Source organism: Gossypium hirsutum, chromosome A12 (assembly GCF_007990345.1).
Source record: "Gossypium hirsutum isolate 1008001.06 chromosome A12, Gossypium_hirsutum_v2.1, whole genome shotgun sequence".
Lineage (NCBI taxonomy): Eukaryota > Viridiplantae > Streptophyta > Magnoliopsida > Malvales > Malvaceae > Gossypium > Gossypium hirsutum.
Window position 1 is genome coordinate 104,392,861 of NC_053435.1, and position 17,430 is coordinate 104,410,290.

Here is a 17,430-nt window from a genome sequence, read left to right on the forward strand (position 1 = left end):
ATTCTCATGATATTATTTTTTAGAAAAAAGTAAAAGTTAACCTGTGACACTTAATTAGCTCTTAATAAATACAATATTTTCTAAAAATATTTAAAAAACTCAAATTTTTTATTAAAAAAAAGTATTTAATCTAATTCATTGGTACATCAAATTTTTTTTTTAAAATATCATACAATAAATTTGATATATGAAACCTATTTGTTTTCAAATACGATGTCTTTAATAACAATGAATATATGAAATATATATTAAAAAAAAAACCTTAAGAAAGCTTCGAAGCTTCATTTGAGATTTATTAAATACACAATAATAAGAAAAACTAGGGTTTTAGTATACATCTTCTCTCCGGTGGGCCTATACACAATTCCGTCTCCACCTCCATGTTCCGCTCATCATCCGATTGCCTTGTTGACGTCGATTCTCGTGGTCGCATCCCACACTAATAATTTTTAATGTAATCAAATGTTACAAAATGTTTGACTATATATAGGAAAAGTAGAGACCAAATAAATACCTCTTCACGCAGATTTGCATTTTCTTCTCCAAGGCGTCTCTCCTGATTATTTAAGGTAATCAGTTTTTCATCCAAAATAACATCCATGTTGTTATATTAAAATATATATATAATCAAAATGATTCACCTCTTCTTTTAGCTTCTCTATTTGCTCCGTAAATACCTGATTCTGTCACATATTAAATAAAATTATTTGATATATTGTCGGTAAAAAGAATTAGATTCGAAACTTATGAAATGGGATGTACCTTTCTTGCCCTAATTCGGCTTAAGCTTCGTTCCAACTGCTTTTCTAACAGTAGCAGATCGTCAATAGAACATGGTTCTAATCCATGTCCCAGGAGTTTTCTATTATAACATTATAAACATACAGGGGTTTACACATGAAGTGGAACTGAGTGATATATATATATATAAAAGTAAAAGTATGGAGCTCAGGTTTTTAACCTTTTAGAATCTTCAAGAGATTCGATCTTCTTCGCCAGTCTGTGAGCGTCTTCCTTTACATCATCCTTCCATTCCCATACCAAATTTCAATTATTAGAGATTACACAGGTTCTAAGTTGCAAACATTTATATTTAATGCATTGAGATGGATATATGAAGAGAGCATTACCTGCATATCTTCCCCTTTGCTGCTGATTCCATGGATATCCTTCTGTCTCTTCTGATACCGTTCTATTGTTTTGTTCGTACTGAAACACACAAATATCAACAATAATGAGTGCATTTGGATCATTTTTATCAGTAATCAAGTAGGATCAAATCCAAATAATAATGTATAATAAAAGATGATACATTTGAATAGTGTGTAACTTTTTTCTATGAAAATCCCAAGGCAGATTCCATCATACACTTATGTCGAAAGAAAACCCACATTTCTTCCTACAATTATCTCGATCACAGTTTTCAACACAAAGATGTTTTCAAACCGACCAAGATTTTCTGTTTCCAACATCCTTGACAAACACACTAGATTGCCTGATGCATGACTAAGATAAACTATATTAAAAACATACGGATTATGACCCCAAACGATTAATCAACTTGTGTAAAAAGAATATATGAAATTTTCAGATGTAACAACTACCATATCCAAGCATACCAGGAACATGGATCACTGCGAAATTCAACAGCATAGTTTGGGGTTTAGACCAGATGATAGGTTTTATTGAAGTAAAGGAACCTTATGAGTTATGGCAACGAAGAGTGTTACATTTAAAAAAAGAAATAAGACAAAATAATAATGCAAAACAACTCAAAAACTAAGACAAAGATAATAACAAATTTATTTCAATCTTAGATTATGTTATTATGTTCTTGCAAGATTGATCGTCAGCTAAATTGATGATGACAAAAGAAACTGCAAAGAGTTGATGAGGGAAAAGTTGGAGTTTTCCATTGAGAAAGTTTTGATGGCAAGCTCTTATGAATTATGTCAACGAAGAGCTGAATCGGGAATATTGTAATTTGGAGACTATATGAATGGTGATCTAGTATTGCGAGTACAAACCTCACCACTTTGAACATGTAATTATGAGCGGATGATTATCTGGTATGGTGAGTAAGAGTTGACATTATTTCAGTAGGAAATAAATAAATTTTGGAACTATACGAAAAAGAGTAAAAAAGAAACATATAGGCCAAGATCGAAAATCAGGTCGTTAAACAAAGGTTCACAAAGTGATTGCTTTGTTTTTTCCTAAACTAATGGCGATCTCTCTAAACTAATGGTGATCAGCAATTGGGAGAGAGTATTAGTCACAATTTTATTTAAGTGTTAACGACCTAGAATTTAGGCTTGCCTTTCAGGTATGAAAGAAATCTTGTCATTCAAAGGGGGTAGGCTGACCCTAATAAAACCAGTCCTATCCAACTTGCCAACTAAGTTTATGTCTTTGTTCAGACTGTCAAATTTAGTGGCTACATGACTGGAAAGATTGTAGACGGAATTGTTGTAGGAGGTTCCACGGATGGTATGAAACTTAATCTGGTGTGATGTTTGTAATCCTAAGGATGGGGGGGGGGTGTTAGCATCACTAGCTCTCTCATGAAAAGCAAAGCTCTTTTAAATAAGTGGTTTTGGAGGTGTGTTATTGATGCTAAAGACGTAAATCATGCGGCAAACACCTCTCGACTCAACACACTGTTTTCTAGAATTCAGAGTTGTGGAGCTCCCTTTCGACTTGGAGAAGAGACATGTCATGGCTCTTAAGATCGTATTATAAGGAAAGGGACAACCACCGATGAATATTCAACAAGGTATTCCCTAACAACGATTGCTAACTCACTTGCTATCAAAGCTGTCATGCCCGAATTTTATCTCATTTTTTTCTACTTCTTTCCTAACAACTATTTGCTTTTAAGCTCAATTTTGGAGTGATAATATTATTTTTTAAAATTTACAATAAGACACATAAACAATTAATTTGGCAATAAACACAATCTGGAGACAATGTGATAGTAAACACTAACTGGCATAACCTAATGTGGGATATGAAGTAGTTCGCTAGATGGGAGGGAGCCTAATAAATTAAAGTAACAATTTAGGGTATAACTATTTACCCTAAAATTTAAAACTTTATATATAAATACCCTGACTTGAGACGCTGACTTGAGACGAGACAGGTTTACCTCAAACTTGATTTTGGTTATTTTTATAATTTTATCCGACTTGATTTGATTTATTGAAACTTAATTTAAAAAAAAAATATAATCCTAATGAATTGAGTCAAGTTAAAATCCATCAAATTTAAAGATTTTTTTTATTATCTTTTGAATGATAGTGCAATAAAACCTCTTTGTATCGATTATTATAATAAAGAGAGCGTGTATCATCTTAAGTGAATGATCATGCATTAGATAAATAACAATTATCCATTCTTACTTTGTCAAAAGCATCCAGCATGCCATTCGTTTTCTTGCAAACCTAAATAACATAAACCACGCCAATGTCATGAATTCTCCTATCCCAATGTTCCACATGGTCCACGGTTGTATACCACAATCAACAGCTCAAAAAATTGGTAATATCAAGTTAGATACAATCACCAATACCCCTTGTCATTTACCTCCAGTAGACTTGTCATTTCTCAAAACCCCCAATGCAATCCCCTTGATACATAGTTCCCTTGATTTCTGATCATACTTTATAATGAAATATGAAGTTAAGCGCAAACTTGCTGCAAAATAACCTCAGAAAGGATACAAACACCACCCGCAAATCACAATAGAAAAGCCATAAAGTAACTACAAACAACCTTTCTTGTCATCTAGCAATCTGCATGAAAACCAAAAGAAAATAAATGTATCCTTAATTAAAACTCAGTCTCTACCTTGTGTCCAAAAACCAGTCTCTCGATCCTCAATTATTTTGGTCAAGTCTTTGATAAGTAAACCCTCATTGTCACCTGCATTCCTTCAAAATTAGTAAGGGAACCATTGATAATACGATGATTAGGCGACTGCTTCTTCACCGAGATTTCTAGCATTGAGATTTTTTTTTTTCAACCGATAACTTCAATTTTTCTTCAATCTCTAATATTGATCTCACTTTCTTCTTTACACAATCAACAATAACAATCGTCATACTAAGATTTTGCATTGTCTCTCCTTATGCTTCCTTAGACTCGTGTATCCTATCACTACTCCAAGGATTCCCAACAATCGATTAATCTGGACCTATGTTATGGATAGTCTTATTCTCTAGGAATTACAAATATTTCGATGCTCCTCCAACCTTCAACTTTCAGACTCATAATTCATCTTAACCTCCTTATTTTTCACATAAATCTTCTACAATTGCCTCCTTATCTTTCTTCTTACAAGGGTTCTTCTGAATGCAATATTCCTCAAACTCCTCTGCAATTGGCCATTCTGAGTCCGACGGCCCACCACCACGACCCAAATCCTCCAAGTCTCTATGTGAGCCTATAACCTCTTCCAAATCGGTCCCATCTAAAATACAAAACTCAAACCATACAACACATTTAACTTGTCCAAAATCAAATCTCTTTTGAAGCCGATGAACCACCCAACAGCTCCTTCGAACTTAAACTTGAGCCATCAACCAACCTATTTTCCTTAACATTTTCAACTTTGCCACCTTCCCATAGTAATTCATTAAGTTCGTTTTCATGAAAACGCCCACTTAGTCGTCCCTATGCTCAAGCGGCTATTCATCATCTGACTCCATGGATGAGTCTTTGTTAGGTACACACTTTCATTTCCAGAGCAATGGTTATTTTGAATAGTCACATTTTGTTGCCTTACATCACTTGATAATGCCAAACCCACCCTAGAGACCCTGAATAGGAAGCAGTCCTCACCAAAATGCATGATGATCGTCTCCTCTTATCTCTTCAATTGGGTAGAGCTTATCAATAATCTTGCTTCACTATAATCACTGACGTTTATCGAGTTGACGCCTAAAGCAAACAACTCACCCCACAGCTCCGAAATACGTTTGAAAGAATTGGAATTCCACATACGAATTGGAACCCCAAACACATTAATCCATTTTAATCTACATTTTGCATAACAACATTTTGACCATGGCTGGATTTCAATAAATCTTTCATTTAACCAAGGCCATCGTTGTTGCTTTATCTCCTCCTTCATGTTGTTCTCCAAGAATTCAATCAAAAAATAATTCCCTGCAAATTTTTTAACTTCAATGTCCAAAAGAACATTCATATAAAGATGTCCTTAAGTCAAGAAATTTCAATGTAACTTTCGACTCTACCAACCACACATTTTCAAGCTTCTTCAATTGAACTACCTCAACACAACCTTCTACCTTTCTCGACTCCGAAAACTCAGAATTTGAATCTTTTTTTTTTTTTGTACAATCTGAGTTAACTCCATTTCCCTTGATCACCTCAGTATTGTACAGCATCCAATACTTATTTTCCTTCTCTCTTAGTTCTTCTTTTTCCTCCAAAAATTCCTTCTACTGTTGAACTTTGTCAAAAACACACTAATGTAACTACCAAACAACCTATAACCATTCAGTCTCATCCCAGCGCTCTGAGCATCAACCATTGTCATAAGTCTGACAAATCCAAATCTATTTTCTTCACTGCTTGAAGGCCCTTCCAATACATCCTTTAGGAAGATTGAGGAAAAAAGAAGAGTAACATGGCCACTCATGGTTAGGGTTTTAAATCTTAGACTAAATAGGTCAATATTAATTTTAGTAGCGCCAACCAATGAGTTAATTTGCAACATGCATTAAGCAGCACAATAGATTTATTCTTAATGACTAAATCCAACTTATTAGCATAATAATATAGATAGGTGGGGCTTATTAGCATAATAATATAGATAGGTGGGAAGGGAGATTAACTTAGATATTATAAGGGTCTACTTAAGTCCATCAAATCTTGGATTAATAATTATACAGACTAAACAATTGAATAAAAGATAATTAATTAATTAGATAGAGTTTCAAGTTCATAATTTGATTGAGAAACTTAAAGTTTTCATTCCCTTATTTTAGTAAAATCATTATAATTTGTATAATTTAATTTTAATAGTAATTAGAATTTAATTTATTGATACGCATCATATAAAAGTAAATTATTGATATTTAGCATCTTAAAATTTGATCTTCATAGAAATGACATCATCTTATCACTTTATTACTTGATTGATGGGTGCACTTATGTTACAAGTTTCAATCATCAAGTTTTTGTCCTTTTTATGGTGCAGTGTTAATTTAGTTTGCTTGTAGTTTTTTCTCTTCTCCGATTAACAGTGAAATCCTTGATTGTGTTTATTGTGTATTGGTTTGTATATTGGTGTTTGTTGATAGCGAAGGTTGCGAGTTTGATATATACCGTCATATAGGGTGTAACTTTCTCCATAAGTCATATTCTCTGTGAGTGTTTTTTTTTTGGCCACTTCAGTTCGGACTTTGCTTGTTAGATAAAAAAATGTTAATGGAATTCATAAATATTTTGATGGATGAGTAGATATTTGTTAACATGTCTGGATTCTCGATGTTTGCATGTGATAACGTTAATTGGAGTAGCACTTTCGGCACAATCTATTGGTGTTTGTGGAAGAATCGAAATTACTCTCTATTTAATAACTCCTACATGAATGTTAAAGGTATCTTAAAACAAGCTTGACGGTTTTCTGGGAGGGAGTTGCAGGTACATCAACATATGAGAGGTATTGACAAAGGTTTCGTCCAACATGGCAAGGAAATTTGTTGGTAGTTACTAGAGATTGGCTAATGTAAGATTAACACAGATGGCGCAAGGATGCTAGAGCTTGGACATGCATCATCTGGTGGTGTTTTCAGTGGTGATAGAATAGTGGTTTCGGGACCACAAATTTTCGTCATGTCAACTCGTAATTATTATTTTTAGAATATTTATAGAGTCATTATAATCGTATTAAAATTTATTTAAGAGATATTAATGTTTAGTTAGTTAATTAAAGAAAAAAGACTAAATTGGAAAAGGTACAAAACTTGCTAATTATAGCAATTAGGTGATGAAATGGTGTAATTATTAATTGAGGAAGGACTTAAGTGATAATTAAGCCTTAAATAATACAATGGGACGACAATTTGATGGATAAGAACAAAATAATGAAATTATAATGGCAAATTTGTAATTTAGTTGAAATTAAAACAAAATTAAGTAAGAAGAAATAGGTTTTCTTCTTCATTTTCTTCTTTTGTCATTGCCAAAACACCATAGAAATAGCTTGGAGAATCGGTTGAGCATAGGAGTTTCCATGTGAGTTCAATTCTTAGCTGTTTCTTGTAATTTTTATATTTTTGAAATATTGCAACTAGTTCTAGCTAGCCCATACCTTCGTTTTCAATTCTATTAAAAATTTTAGAAGTTTCCATTGATAAATATTAGATGTTTTTGATGAATAACATGGATTTGGAGCTTTGATTGTGTTGTGTGATGATTTTGTAAAGTGATTTTTTTGAAATATTAATTTTAGGATTAAATTGTGAAAATGTCAAAATATTAGGGCTTGATAGTGAATTTTAGGTTTATTAGGGGCTATATGAGGGCCTAGAATATTTGGATAGATTATTGATTTGAAAAAATTAGCTAATTTGATAGATTAACTAATTAAGAGATTAAATTGCAAAATTTATAAAAGTTTAGGGTAATCGCACAAATTTAAAAAATAAAAAGGGTATCAATTGTAAAATGGATTGGAAATGAAATATATGCTAATAAATGAGTAATTTTATATTTTAGATCAAGATCCCGTAGATACTCGTGAAAAAGGAAAAATAAGGGGAATTGTAACAGCCCGTTTTTTAGGGTTGATCGGAACAGTGGTTTCGGGGCCACCAAATCCGAACGAGTAGGTTGGTAAATATTATATTTAATATTTATGAGTTAATTTTGATTTTAAAAATGTTTTTGATATTGTGATTTTTGTTTTATAAGCGATTTATTAAGTTCAAGTGGTATGACCCTAAGGTCAAGTGGGTTTAGAAAATGAGGTATCGGGACCTTGTTTCTATAAACCGAGTCGTAAATATTTTTATAAATATTTACTTAGTGGCAATAAGATGGTATTAAAGTTTCGTTGAAAAATTTTATCGTTTCGATAGTTAATTAAACAAAAAGAACTAAATTGTGTAAAGTGCAAAAGTTGTGTTCTATAACCTAAAGGTATTAAATAGATATAGAACTTAAAAGTAGAAGTCTTTATTTGGTAATTAGCCCATTAAAGAGATAGTGGGATATGATGGCTTGGCATTTGGTGTAATAAATAAAGTGTATAAAGCTTAATATTGTAAATTGGTTAAAAATAATAATAAAATGAATATAATAAAAGAATCAAGGTGTCATCTTTTTCATTCTCTTTTTACCAGCCGAATATGAAGGCTTGAGAAGCCACGGAAAAAGCTTCCAACTTTCAGCTAATGCATGGTAGGCATTTCTAGTCCCGTTTTTAATTATTTTTATATTTTCGGGATCGTTATTGCTTAATCTATCTAATGAGGGGACTATTTTGCAAAACCATTGAATAGTTTGATATTTTCCATTGATGAGTATAATAAGGCTTTGAAGTTTAATGGAAGAATATGAGTCCTTGTTGATAGTTAAACACTTTTTGTTAAGTGAATTTTTGTGAAATTGATAATTAAGGGCTAAATTGATAAATGTGAAAAATTTGTGGTTAAAATGTCAAATAAATGAAATGTGTGGGCTGCTAGAGACACTAGTGATATTCGTCTATAGTATAATTTTACTCAATTTCATGAATTTGCATTTTTATGATATAGGGACTAAATTGTAAAGAAGTTGAAATATTAGGGGCAAAATTATAATTTTGCCATAAAGTGAATTATGGACTGTTTTGATACCATGAACATTTGGCTAAGCTTAATTATGGTTAAAAATGGTTAATTTGCATGTTTTGAGCTCAAGGACTAAAATGAATAAAAGTAAAACTTTAGGGGTAATTTTTTAAAAATGAAAAAAATGACCAAATTCTATGAAATGAGGTGTTTTAATGTCTAAATTAATATACTGAATGAAATTATTAATTTAGATCAAGATCGGGTGGAAATCGAGAAAAATGAGAAAATTACCAAAATGCCCCTAAACTTTGGTATCTCTACAATTTAGCCAGGTAAGTTCTTATGCAATAAGCATTGTTAAATTGATGTTTCTAATGCTTTAATATTGTATAAATTGTATATACGTGAATATTTTAATGTCTGACGACATATCGACAAAATGTGGCACTTAGTGTGCGGGGCAATCAAATATGGTACTCAGTGTACGAAATATTGAGAACGGCACTTAATGTGCGAGATATCGAGAATGACACTTAGTGTGCAAAATATCGAATGATTCAAAGGGAAATTATAAATTGTGATTGAATGATTAAATAGAGCAAAGTGAACAGGTATACATGCTATATTATATGAATTGTTTATGAGACAACTTTATAATGGTGATATTTGGGCTTTGAGCCTAGCAAGCTTTAAGCTGGTGAATAATTTTATCGGGTTTAAAACCTAGCAGGTTAAATGCCGGTGATTTGATAAAAGTCTAAGACTATGAGACCTTGTGTTAAATCGGCAATTGAATTTGTTTAATGCATTAAGTTGGCCAGGTATGTGATATATTCTTATGCATGTTAGATCGATTGGAATTGAATCATGAATGTGAAATGAGAAGCATAGGTGAAAATGCCTATGTCATATATGTGAGTAATGGCAAAACCATCGTAAATTATCGATAAGGGTGGACTATGTGCGGAATCATCTTATAATTGCTAATTTGAACGGTTGTGTGCGAATCATTGAGCATGATGTATTGTATTGAGATTATGCTTGAGTGACATTATAGATATGTGATGAAATTGATTGGTGATATACATGTTTAAATAATGTGAATGCAAAGAATGTTTGAAAGAGTAAATTTGTAATAAATCTGCTTGGGACAGCAGCAGTAACGTGATTTTGGAAAATCACCATAAATTTTTGGAGTTGATTTAGAAGCTGAATAAATTATGTAATTAAAGCTTAATGAGTCTAGTTTCTTATAAAAGAAACCGTGTAAGCAAAAGAATTGCTGATAATGAGATATTTGAAGTGGCGTGGGATAGAGTCAAATGACTTCGGGGTCCCCTGTTCTGTTTTTAGAAAATCATTATAATTTGTACAAAAATGGTTATAAGATAAAATTTATATGATTAGACTCCTCAATGAGTCTAGTTTCAAATGAAATCAAATAAAACATATTTTGAATTCTGTACAATGAAAAATTTGATTCGTAGTGAAGAGTGGTCAGATTAGTCAAACAGTGAAATAGGGGAAACTTTAAGAAAAATCTAGTATTGATTGGCCAAACCTAAAATTCTGAAAATTTTATGGATGGAATATATATGAGTCTATTTTTAGGGAAAATTAACGGCAATTGATTTGGAGTTTTGTAGCTCCAGTTATAAATAATTTAGTGACTATTGCTCAGGAAGACAACTTGTAGTGAATTTGTGATTATGTTGTAAACATTGATAAAACTTGTTAATGAGTTGCTTATTGTTTTCTTATGAACTTACTAAGCGTAAAGCTTACTCCCCTTTTCTTTCCCATATTCCCTAGGGTTGCCAGGTTAGCTCGGGTTGGAGGCCGTCAGAGATATTATCACATTGTCAAGTCTACGCTATCGGCGTAAGTAAATCTTAGTGTTTCGAGTCTATGGCATGTATAGGATTGTAAAGTTGAGTAAGTAAATGATACAAGACTAAGATATTGGTAAATATATAATAATGCATCATGAATATTTTGGGCTTGTAAGCCCGATTAAAGGATAATATACGAGTGTATGAAAAGTTTAAAATTGATCAAAAAATTTTACGGTCTGGTTTTATATAAATGGATGAGTTTAAATCTGGTAGCACCTCGAACCCTGTTCCGGCGAGGGATACGGGCGAAGGGTGTTACAGGAATAGTTCTTAAACTTCTGCTATTACTACAATTCAGTCCAGGTAAGTTCGTACGATTAAAATTTAACATTTTATAAATTGATGATTGGTATTATGCATATATTCTATTGCTGGAAATGAATTATTGTTTGAATTATAATATTGAATTGGATATTCGGTTTGAATTGAACATGGGATTTGAGTACATTCGTGATTTGGTGTGTGACGGGGGTTTAAAGTGGAGATGGTATTGGAGGGAGATATTGGCATTTTACCCAAGTAAACTAAGGTTCAACATTTGTCGCGAACTCTGGTGTTATACTTTCTGCTTGGTATGATTCGGGTGGATCAACTCTTACAAGCTTCTATTCAGCTTTCAAGCTTCTGTTGGCGTATTCGGGAGGACTAACTCTTATGAGCTGCTGTTGACGATGTACTCTTACCTGTAAGTCGTTCTTCGAATGAAAAAATCTTGGTAAGGTGATTTATTTAATGAAATTGAATTGATCTGAATACAGATGTATTTATCGATTGAAGTTGTGAATGTTAGGGAGTTTACTTGGGAATTTTTTTTGTTTGATTTATTATAGTTAGTTCGGTAAGATTTTCGTTTAACTCGTCGAACTTACTAAGCTTCATTAAGCTTACTTATGTTGTTTAACGTCATTGTAGATTTTCGGAAGGTTGGACGATCAGATCGGCACTCAAGTCACACAATCCAGCTTATCTCAGTAGTTTTTGAAACGTTTAATTTGGATTATATGGCATGTATAGACTCTTGTGCTATTTTTGTTAATGTATGGCTTATGTAAATGTGATGAATGATATTTTGTGCAAATAACCAATTTGCAAATGGTATGAAAATGAAGTATAGTTGTTATGGTAGTATGTGTGGCTTACATATATTTGAATTGTTGTGATTGTGGTAACTTTATTAGGTATATTGTTTTGGTATTTCTTGAATGAGTTGATGAGTTGAATTAATGTGTATTTTGAGGTAAAGTTGTATATAATTGTGGTACCAATGAGGGTACATTGGTTAGGCACATATTAGGTTGGTTTTGATGCGTTTTTTACCCGATTAACGTCATTTTGATTTGGTATTTTGGTAAATATTTGAGTTTCTTAAGGTTTAAGCAATTTGAAATGGTAAACTTATGTTTTTAAGGTTCATTTTGAGGCCACACGGCCTGAGACACGGGCGTGTGCCTCAACCATGTGACCCCTGCAGCCTAAATTTTTTAGCTTTTTCCTAAAATTTCCTAATGTTTCCAATTTAGTTTCGAACTGTTTCTATAGTATTTTTAGGGTCTCGAGGGTTCGATTAAGGGATATTATGAATGTATTTGAATGGAATTTGACTATGTTTGTATTAATGTATGATTTGAATGATTTACTATTTCGTTTGTCCAGTAATGCTCCGTAACCCTGTTCTGACGACCGATATGAGTTAAGGGTGTTACAATACGAGTCGGTAGAGGATGGAATTTCCCCGAAAGATTGGAATATGCTCAATTGCATAAGCTGAGGTGTGGGGAGCTTATGATGGTCTACGACAAGCTTGGAGTATCAGTACTAGGAAAGTGATCCTCAAGATGGACATCTTAGATGCTATCCAAATGTTGCAGAGCTCTACGTCAAATGTTAAACAATTGATTCAGAACCAATGAGAAGTGAAGATACAACATGCCAATAAAAAAGGTAATAGAGTTGTAGATGCGTTGACTAAACAGGCCTTTAGTTAAGAGTTAGGTTTCTATAAATTCATACAGTCACTTGATCATGTTTTGATTATAATAGTCGACTAGGACTAAATGATTTGATTATAATAGTTTCTATTACCTTTATCTAAAAAAAATTCAGAACATTTAATTTTCAAGTAATCTTACATTATATTGCTGGTATGAGATTTGAAACAATTTTATCTTCCCAAGCATTTCAACTATATTTCTTTATTATAAGTGAGTTTTTTTATTAGTTAAATAATTGTTTATAATATTATATCTTGTAGATTACATTACCTTAGTTTTTAATTAGTTATTTTAAGTGAGTGTGTTCATTATTAATTAATTAATTAATTATTAGTTGAGAAAATTTAACATTTTATATATGATTATTGTCTTAAATATTTTTCTATATTTTCATAGTTAACTTTCAATTTCAAAATAGTTTAATATATTTTTATTCTTATTTATGATTAAGGGTAATTTAGATAAGGATTAGTATTTGATACACTAACAGTGTACTTTTTTTTTATTTTACAAGTAGTCTTGATAAATTGACATGTGTTTTATTTCAAAAATTTATTATTTTAATATTTTACTATATCACACTTGTCAATTCCGTAACTTTACTTACGAAGATAATTTCCCTTTAATTAATATTACATTCCGTTAACCAAATAATAAAATTTTATTTAAACTAAATAAGGTAATATATTAGTTCTAAATAATCTTATATTTTAGTAATTCTAAGGGAGTAAAATTTTCACAAATCTCACATTATCAAAATAACATAAGGTTGATGATGCGAGATTAACCCGATTGTAATTTTCGATTTATCAAATGTGATTACGTGATTAATCCAAACCACATCTGCACGAAAACCGTTGGTTTCCCCTTTCATCTAACCATAGTGCTATTAAAGTGTAACAGCACCACCAAATTGTTCTGTGATGTTGTAAGGTTGACCAGGTTCAGCCCTTAGCCCGTTGCTGGTTGCAGCACCATTAGCTGCAACACATTCTTAAAAAGGGTCGTTTCAGTTTAACCCAAATATTCATGAAACAATGTTTCATACTGCGTAGAGCAGGTGAACGTGATGTAATCCATTCCACTCACTTTCCTGTGACTCTTTCATGTTATCATTATGGTTATTTGATTATGGAATTTAAGATTCTCATTTCAAACGACCCATCTATTAAACCCTATACTTATACTGTTTTTACTCATGTTAACCTACATCTAACAATCAACAATTAATAGTAGAGCTAGCAATATATGATAAGTTTTTCAAGCTCTTATAATAATGGTACCATGTAAAATGGTCTATGTTATATATGCATCATCCCCGTTAAGGTTTCAACTTTCAACAGGATCATAATATCATAATAACATTAGAAGAATCTGTAGGAAACCATGTGGGCATCAGTCTTTAAAAGCATATCCCCTTGAGATTATTAAATGTTTCCTAGCTAGGGATCCATGAATGTAACTTGTAGTTTATAGATGAGTAAGTTTTTGTTTAGCAATTTTTAACCATCAGATCCTTAAACAAATACGAAAATAAGATAGTGGGAGTACCTTGAAAAATGCAAATTGTTTATACCCAGCACTATAATCCAGTCTATCTATGCTTATTTTTCATTAAAGTTCAAAACAGTTTCAAAGCTTGTTAACGAAAGGTAACTCCTAAACTTTGGTGACTAATAATCTCAGTATGTATTTACCCAAAAACATTAACCCTAATTAAAGACCATGATGAATCTCTCTTTAAAGAGACAGAAACCTGCAAGATCATAAACAATGAAACCCAACAGCACAAAATCACCTGCTAAGATTTGATTCTAAACAAAACCAAACAAGACAGGAAGATATCAGAAACCAGACACCCCCTTGTGATGGACATAAAAAAAGCCTGCGATCATCAATGACTTAGTACTTACCTATAGTAATAGCTATAGTACCCGGTAAGAGAGCGGGGCCTCTTTATAGATAAACATCCAAGTTCAGTTACCGAAAATTATTGGTATCTTCCCAGATTTAATTAACATAAAACAATGAATCAATGAAGTATGATTTGGATTGTATTTTGCAGTACCTTTGCAAACGCATAAAGCTTAAAAGTTATGAAAGATGATGAGAAAACGTACCTAGAACTAGAAAACTCATATAACTTCCCTCTGGGAGAGAAGATGATGAGTGCAACTTCAGCATCGCAGAGAACTGATAACTCAAAGGCCTTTTTAAGCAACCCATTTCTTCGTTTTGAGAAGGTTACTTGCCTGCTTGCTGCATTTTCTATTCTCTTCAACTGGGTTCTCCGTCTCACCATTTTCTCACTCTTTAACTTTCTCCTACAAACCGGAAAGGAAAAGTATGAGTTCCTATAAAAGATGAATAAACCCAGAAAAGAAAAAGGAAAAAAAAAAAGAAGGTAAAATTATGGTTGAATCCTAGGAAATATACTGATTTTGATGTCGACAAGCAAAGAACTAAAATTCCCAGATTAGAAAAGTTTCCAAAAATAGAAAGGAAGTATAACTGAAAAGTATACTCAAAATTAGGTTATTACTCAAGGGAAAATCTGCAGAAGTGTAAGCTTAATTTGAAGTGAAGGGGAAAACAAAAAATAGAAAATTTGTCTTGAAAATGAGGAATCTAATAAAAACCCTAGATTTTGCAGATGAGAAATGACATGACCAATCACTCCCAGTATACTTTTAGTAGTAAATAAATATGAAAAAACAAAATGAAAAAATGAAAAAATATATAATAATTGAGAAAGTCTGTGGAAGTGAAGAACCTAATCTCTTTCTTCTTTTGGTAAAATTGGAGGATAAAAGAACAGGCACCTCCCAAAAAAAGGAAACACGCAGAATAAATGCCAAAACATGTGATTCCACAATGAAAGAACGAAAATGGATGCACCCAAATTGTGTGCCCATGGTCTAAACTCATGACACCTGTTGTGTTTACCGACAACCTCCGCGCCCGGTATCCACCGAAAGAAGCAACAACTAACATGTGAGGTAAAAGTAAAAGACACGGGACATCTCTGTCGGTTGCATGAAAATATTGGACACCCGCACGATTAATAAATAGGTTTTATTTTTTATTTTCTCTCTTTTTCCCTATACCTGTGGGTCCGTACAAGGTTAGGGAAAGCACCTCATTCAGATGACCGTACGATGAAAAGGGATATAACCAATGGGAATTCGCCACGTCATTCATTGGAGTGATCATTATCTGACTGGGTTTCACGTGGCTCTCCCTTGTTTTTATTTATTTATTTTTCACATGTGCGATATGTCAAGTGGTGGCGCACTAACAGATCCCTCGCTTTTTTAAAACAAGAAAAATGAAATAAAATAAAATATTCTATATTACTGTCTACGCTGGGGACCACATTAGGGACATGAGCCCTTCAACTTTTGAGGATATGACATGGACAACTTTGATCACACTAGTCTTAGATTATGGTCTACATTAGAGATATATAGATAGTATTCTATATATTTTACTATTCAAGAATCTAGACACTAAGATTTTGATCTAGTTTCTTTTTAAAGCAATTAAATTTAATGAAGTATTATTTTCTCTTCTTTTTCTTTTCTTTTTTTTACTTTAAAACTTGGAAATCAAATTAGTCCACCATTTGTTGGCTTACTTGGTGTGGAACTGTGGGGATTAAATGAGCTGCAAAATGCTGATCAAGCCAAGTCCTAAAAACATGGACAATGGCAGGTCCAGCCTCTGTCACTGTTTCTGTTGAATAAGTAAATCAAACACGGCATGTTTCTAGGACATCCCTCCCATGTGGGAAATTGGCATCCTCTGGTTAAGATTTTTCAGTTTCTGTACCCGGAATGAACAGTGAAAATGACCATACAACGCGCTCTCTAGGCCCTACTGGTTGTGGTCCATCAGCTTCACTACACGTGTCAAGGCAGCCCATTTTGATTGACCCAATTGGATAAGTTATAGTTTATGGTCCACCCAGTATTTTTGGGTAAATTATAGAAATAGTCACTAGTTTTGATTATTGAATTTTAATTTGTTACGTTTTGGTCATTAATATTATTAATTTGTAACGTTTTAGTCACTATGCAGTAGATCTGATCATGGATTGGGACACTTGACCCGGCCTGACAGCCAGTCCAAAAAACTAGAGTTTGAGTAAAAATTTAGGCTAAAAATAGGTTTGGGTAAAAAAATAAGGCCCATTTTCTAAACAATCTAGGCCTCAGGTGAGTTTTTTTTTTCTTTGCTCAATCCTAACCTGATTTTTTTAAAAAAAGTTGTTGTTTCCACTATTTTGGTGTTGCTTTGCAATCATTTCATTATCATTTTGCTATTATATTGTTACTATTTTGTTGTTACTGTTTGAATATTGTATAAGTCTTGTTTTATTATTAATTTTACAACTATTTTAGAAGCATTTGTTTGTTAAGTTGTACCTATCTTAATATTATTTAAACATAAATATTAAATAATTTTTAAATTTATTTTCAGATTGTAAGGAAACATTTATTTTAATGTTATTAGTGTATTTGATGTATTATATTTTTTAAATTTAATTTTATATAATAATATTATTATTAAAAAATTAATACGGACAGATCGGGCTTAACAAAATTTTAGGCTCATTTTTCGGGTCAAGCCCGAACCTAAAAAATGAGCCTATAATTATGTTGAGGCCCAACTCAACCCGATCCATGATCACTTCTATTGTGCAATTAATTATTTTTGATCATTGTACAGTTAATG

The 17,430-nt window shown here is 32.3% G+C and overlaps 1 protein-coding gene across 6 annotated transcripts; it reads right to left on the reverse strand.

Annotated features, from left to right (window-relative positions):
• Positions 1–138: 138 nt before the first annotated feature.
• On the reverse strand, positions 139–15,587 carry LOC107936389 (agamous-like MADS-box protein AGL19). 6 transcript variants are annotated; one of them, XM_041083527.1, is made up of 8 exons: positions 15,467–15,587; positions 14,814–15,017; positions 1,131–1,209; positions 962–1,029; positions 763–862; positions 642–683; positions 515–556; positions 139–439 (listed from the first exon to the last, which is right to left on the reverse strand). In XM_041083527.1, exons 2-8 carry the CDS (start codon positions 14,993–14,995, stop codon positions 320–322), a joined length of 633 nt encoding a protein of 210 aa, XP_040939461.1. In that variant the 5' UTR covers positions 14,996–15,017; positions 15,467–15,587; the 3' UTR covers positions 139–319. The 6 variants fall into 6 exon arrangements, with proteins under 6 accessions (XP_040939461.1, XP_016724602.2, XP_016724603.1 ...); XM_016869113.2 differs by having other exon boundaries at positions 962–1,026; positions 15,467–15,561; XM_016869114.2 differs by having other exon boundaries at positions 962–1,026; positions 15,236–15,474.
• Between the last annotated feature and the right edge of the window lie 1,843 nt (positions 15,588–17,430).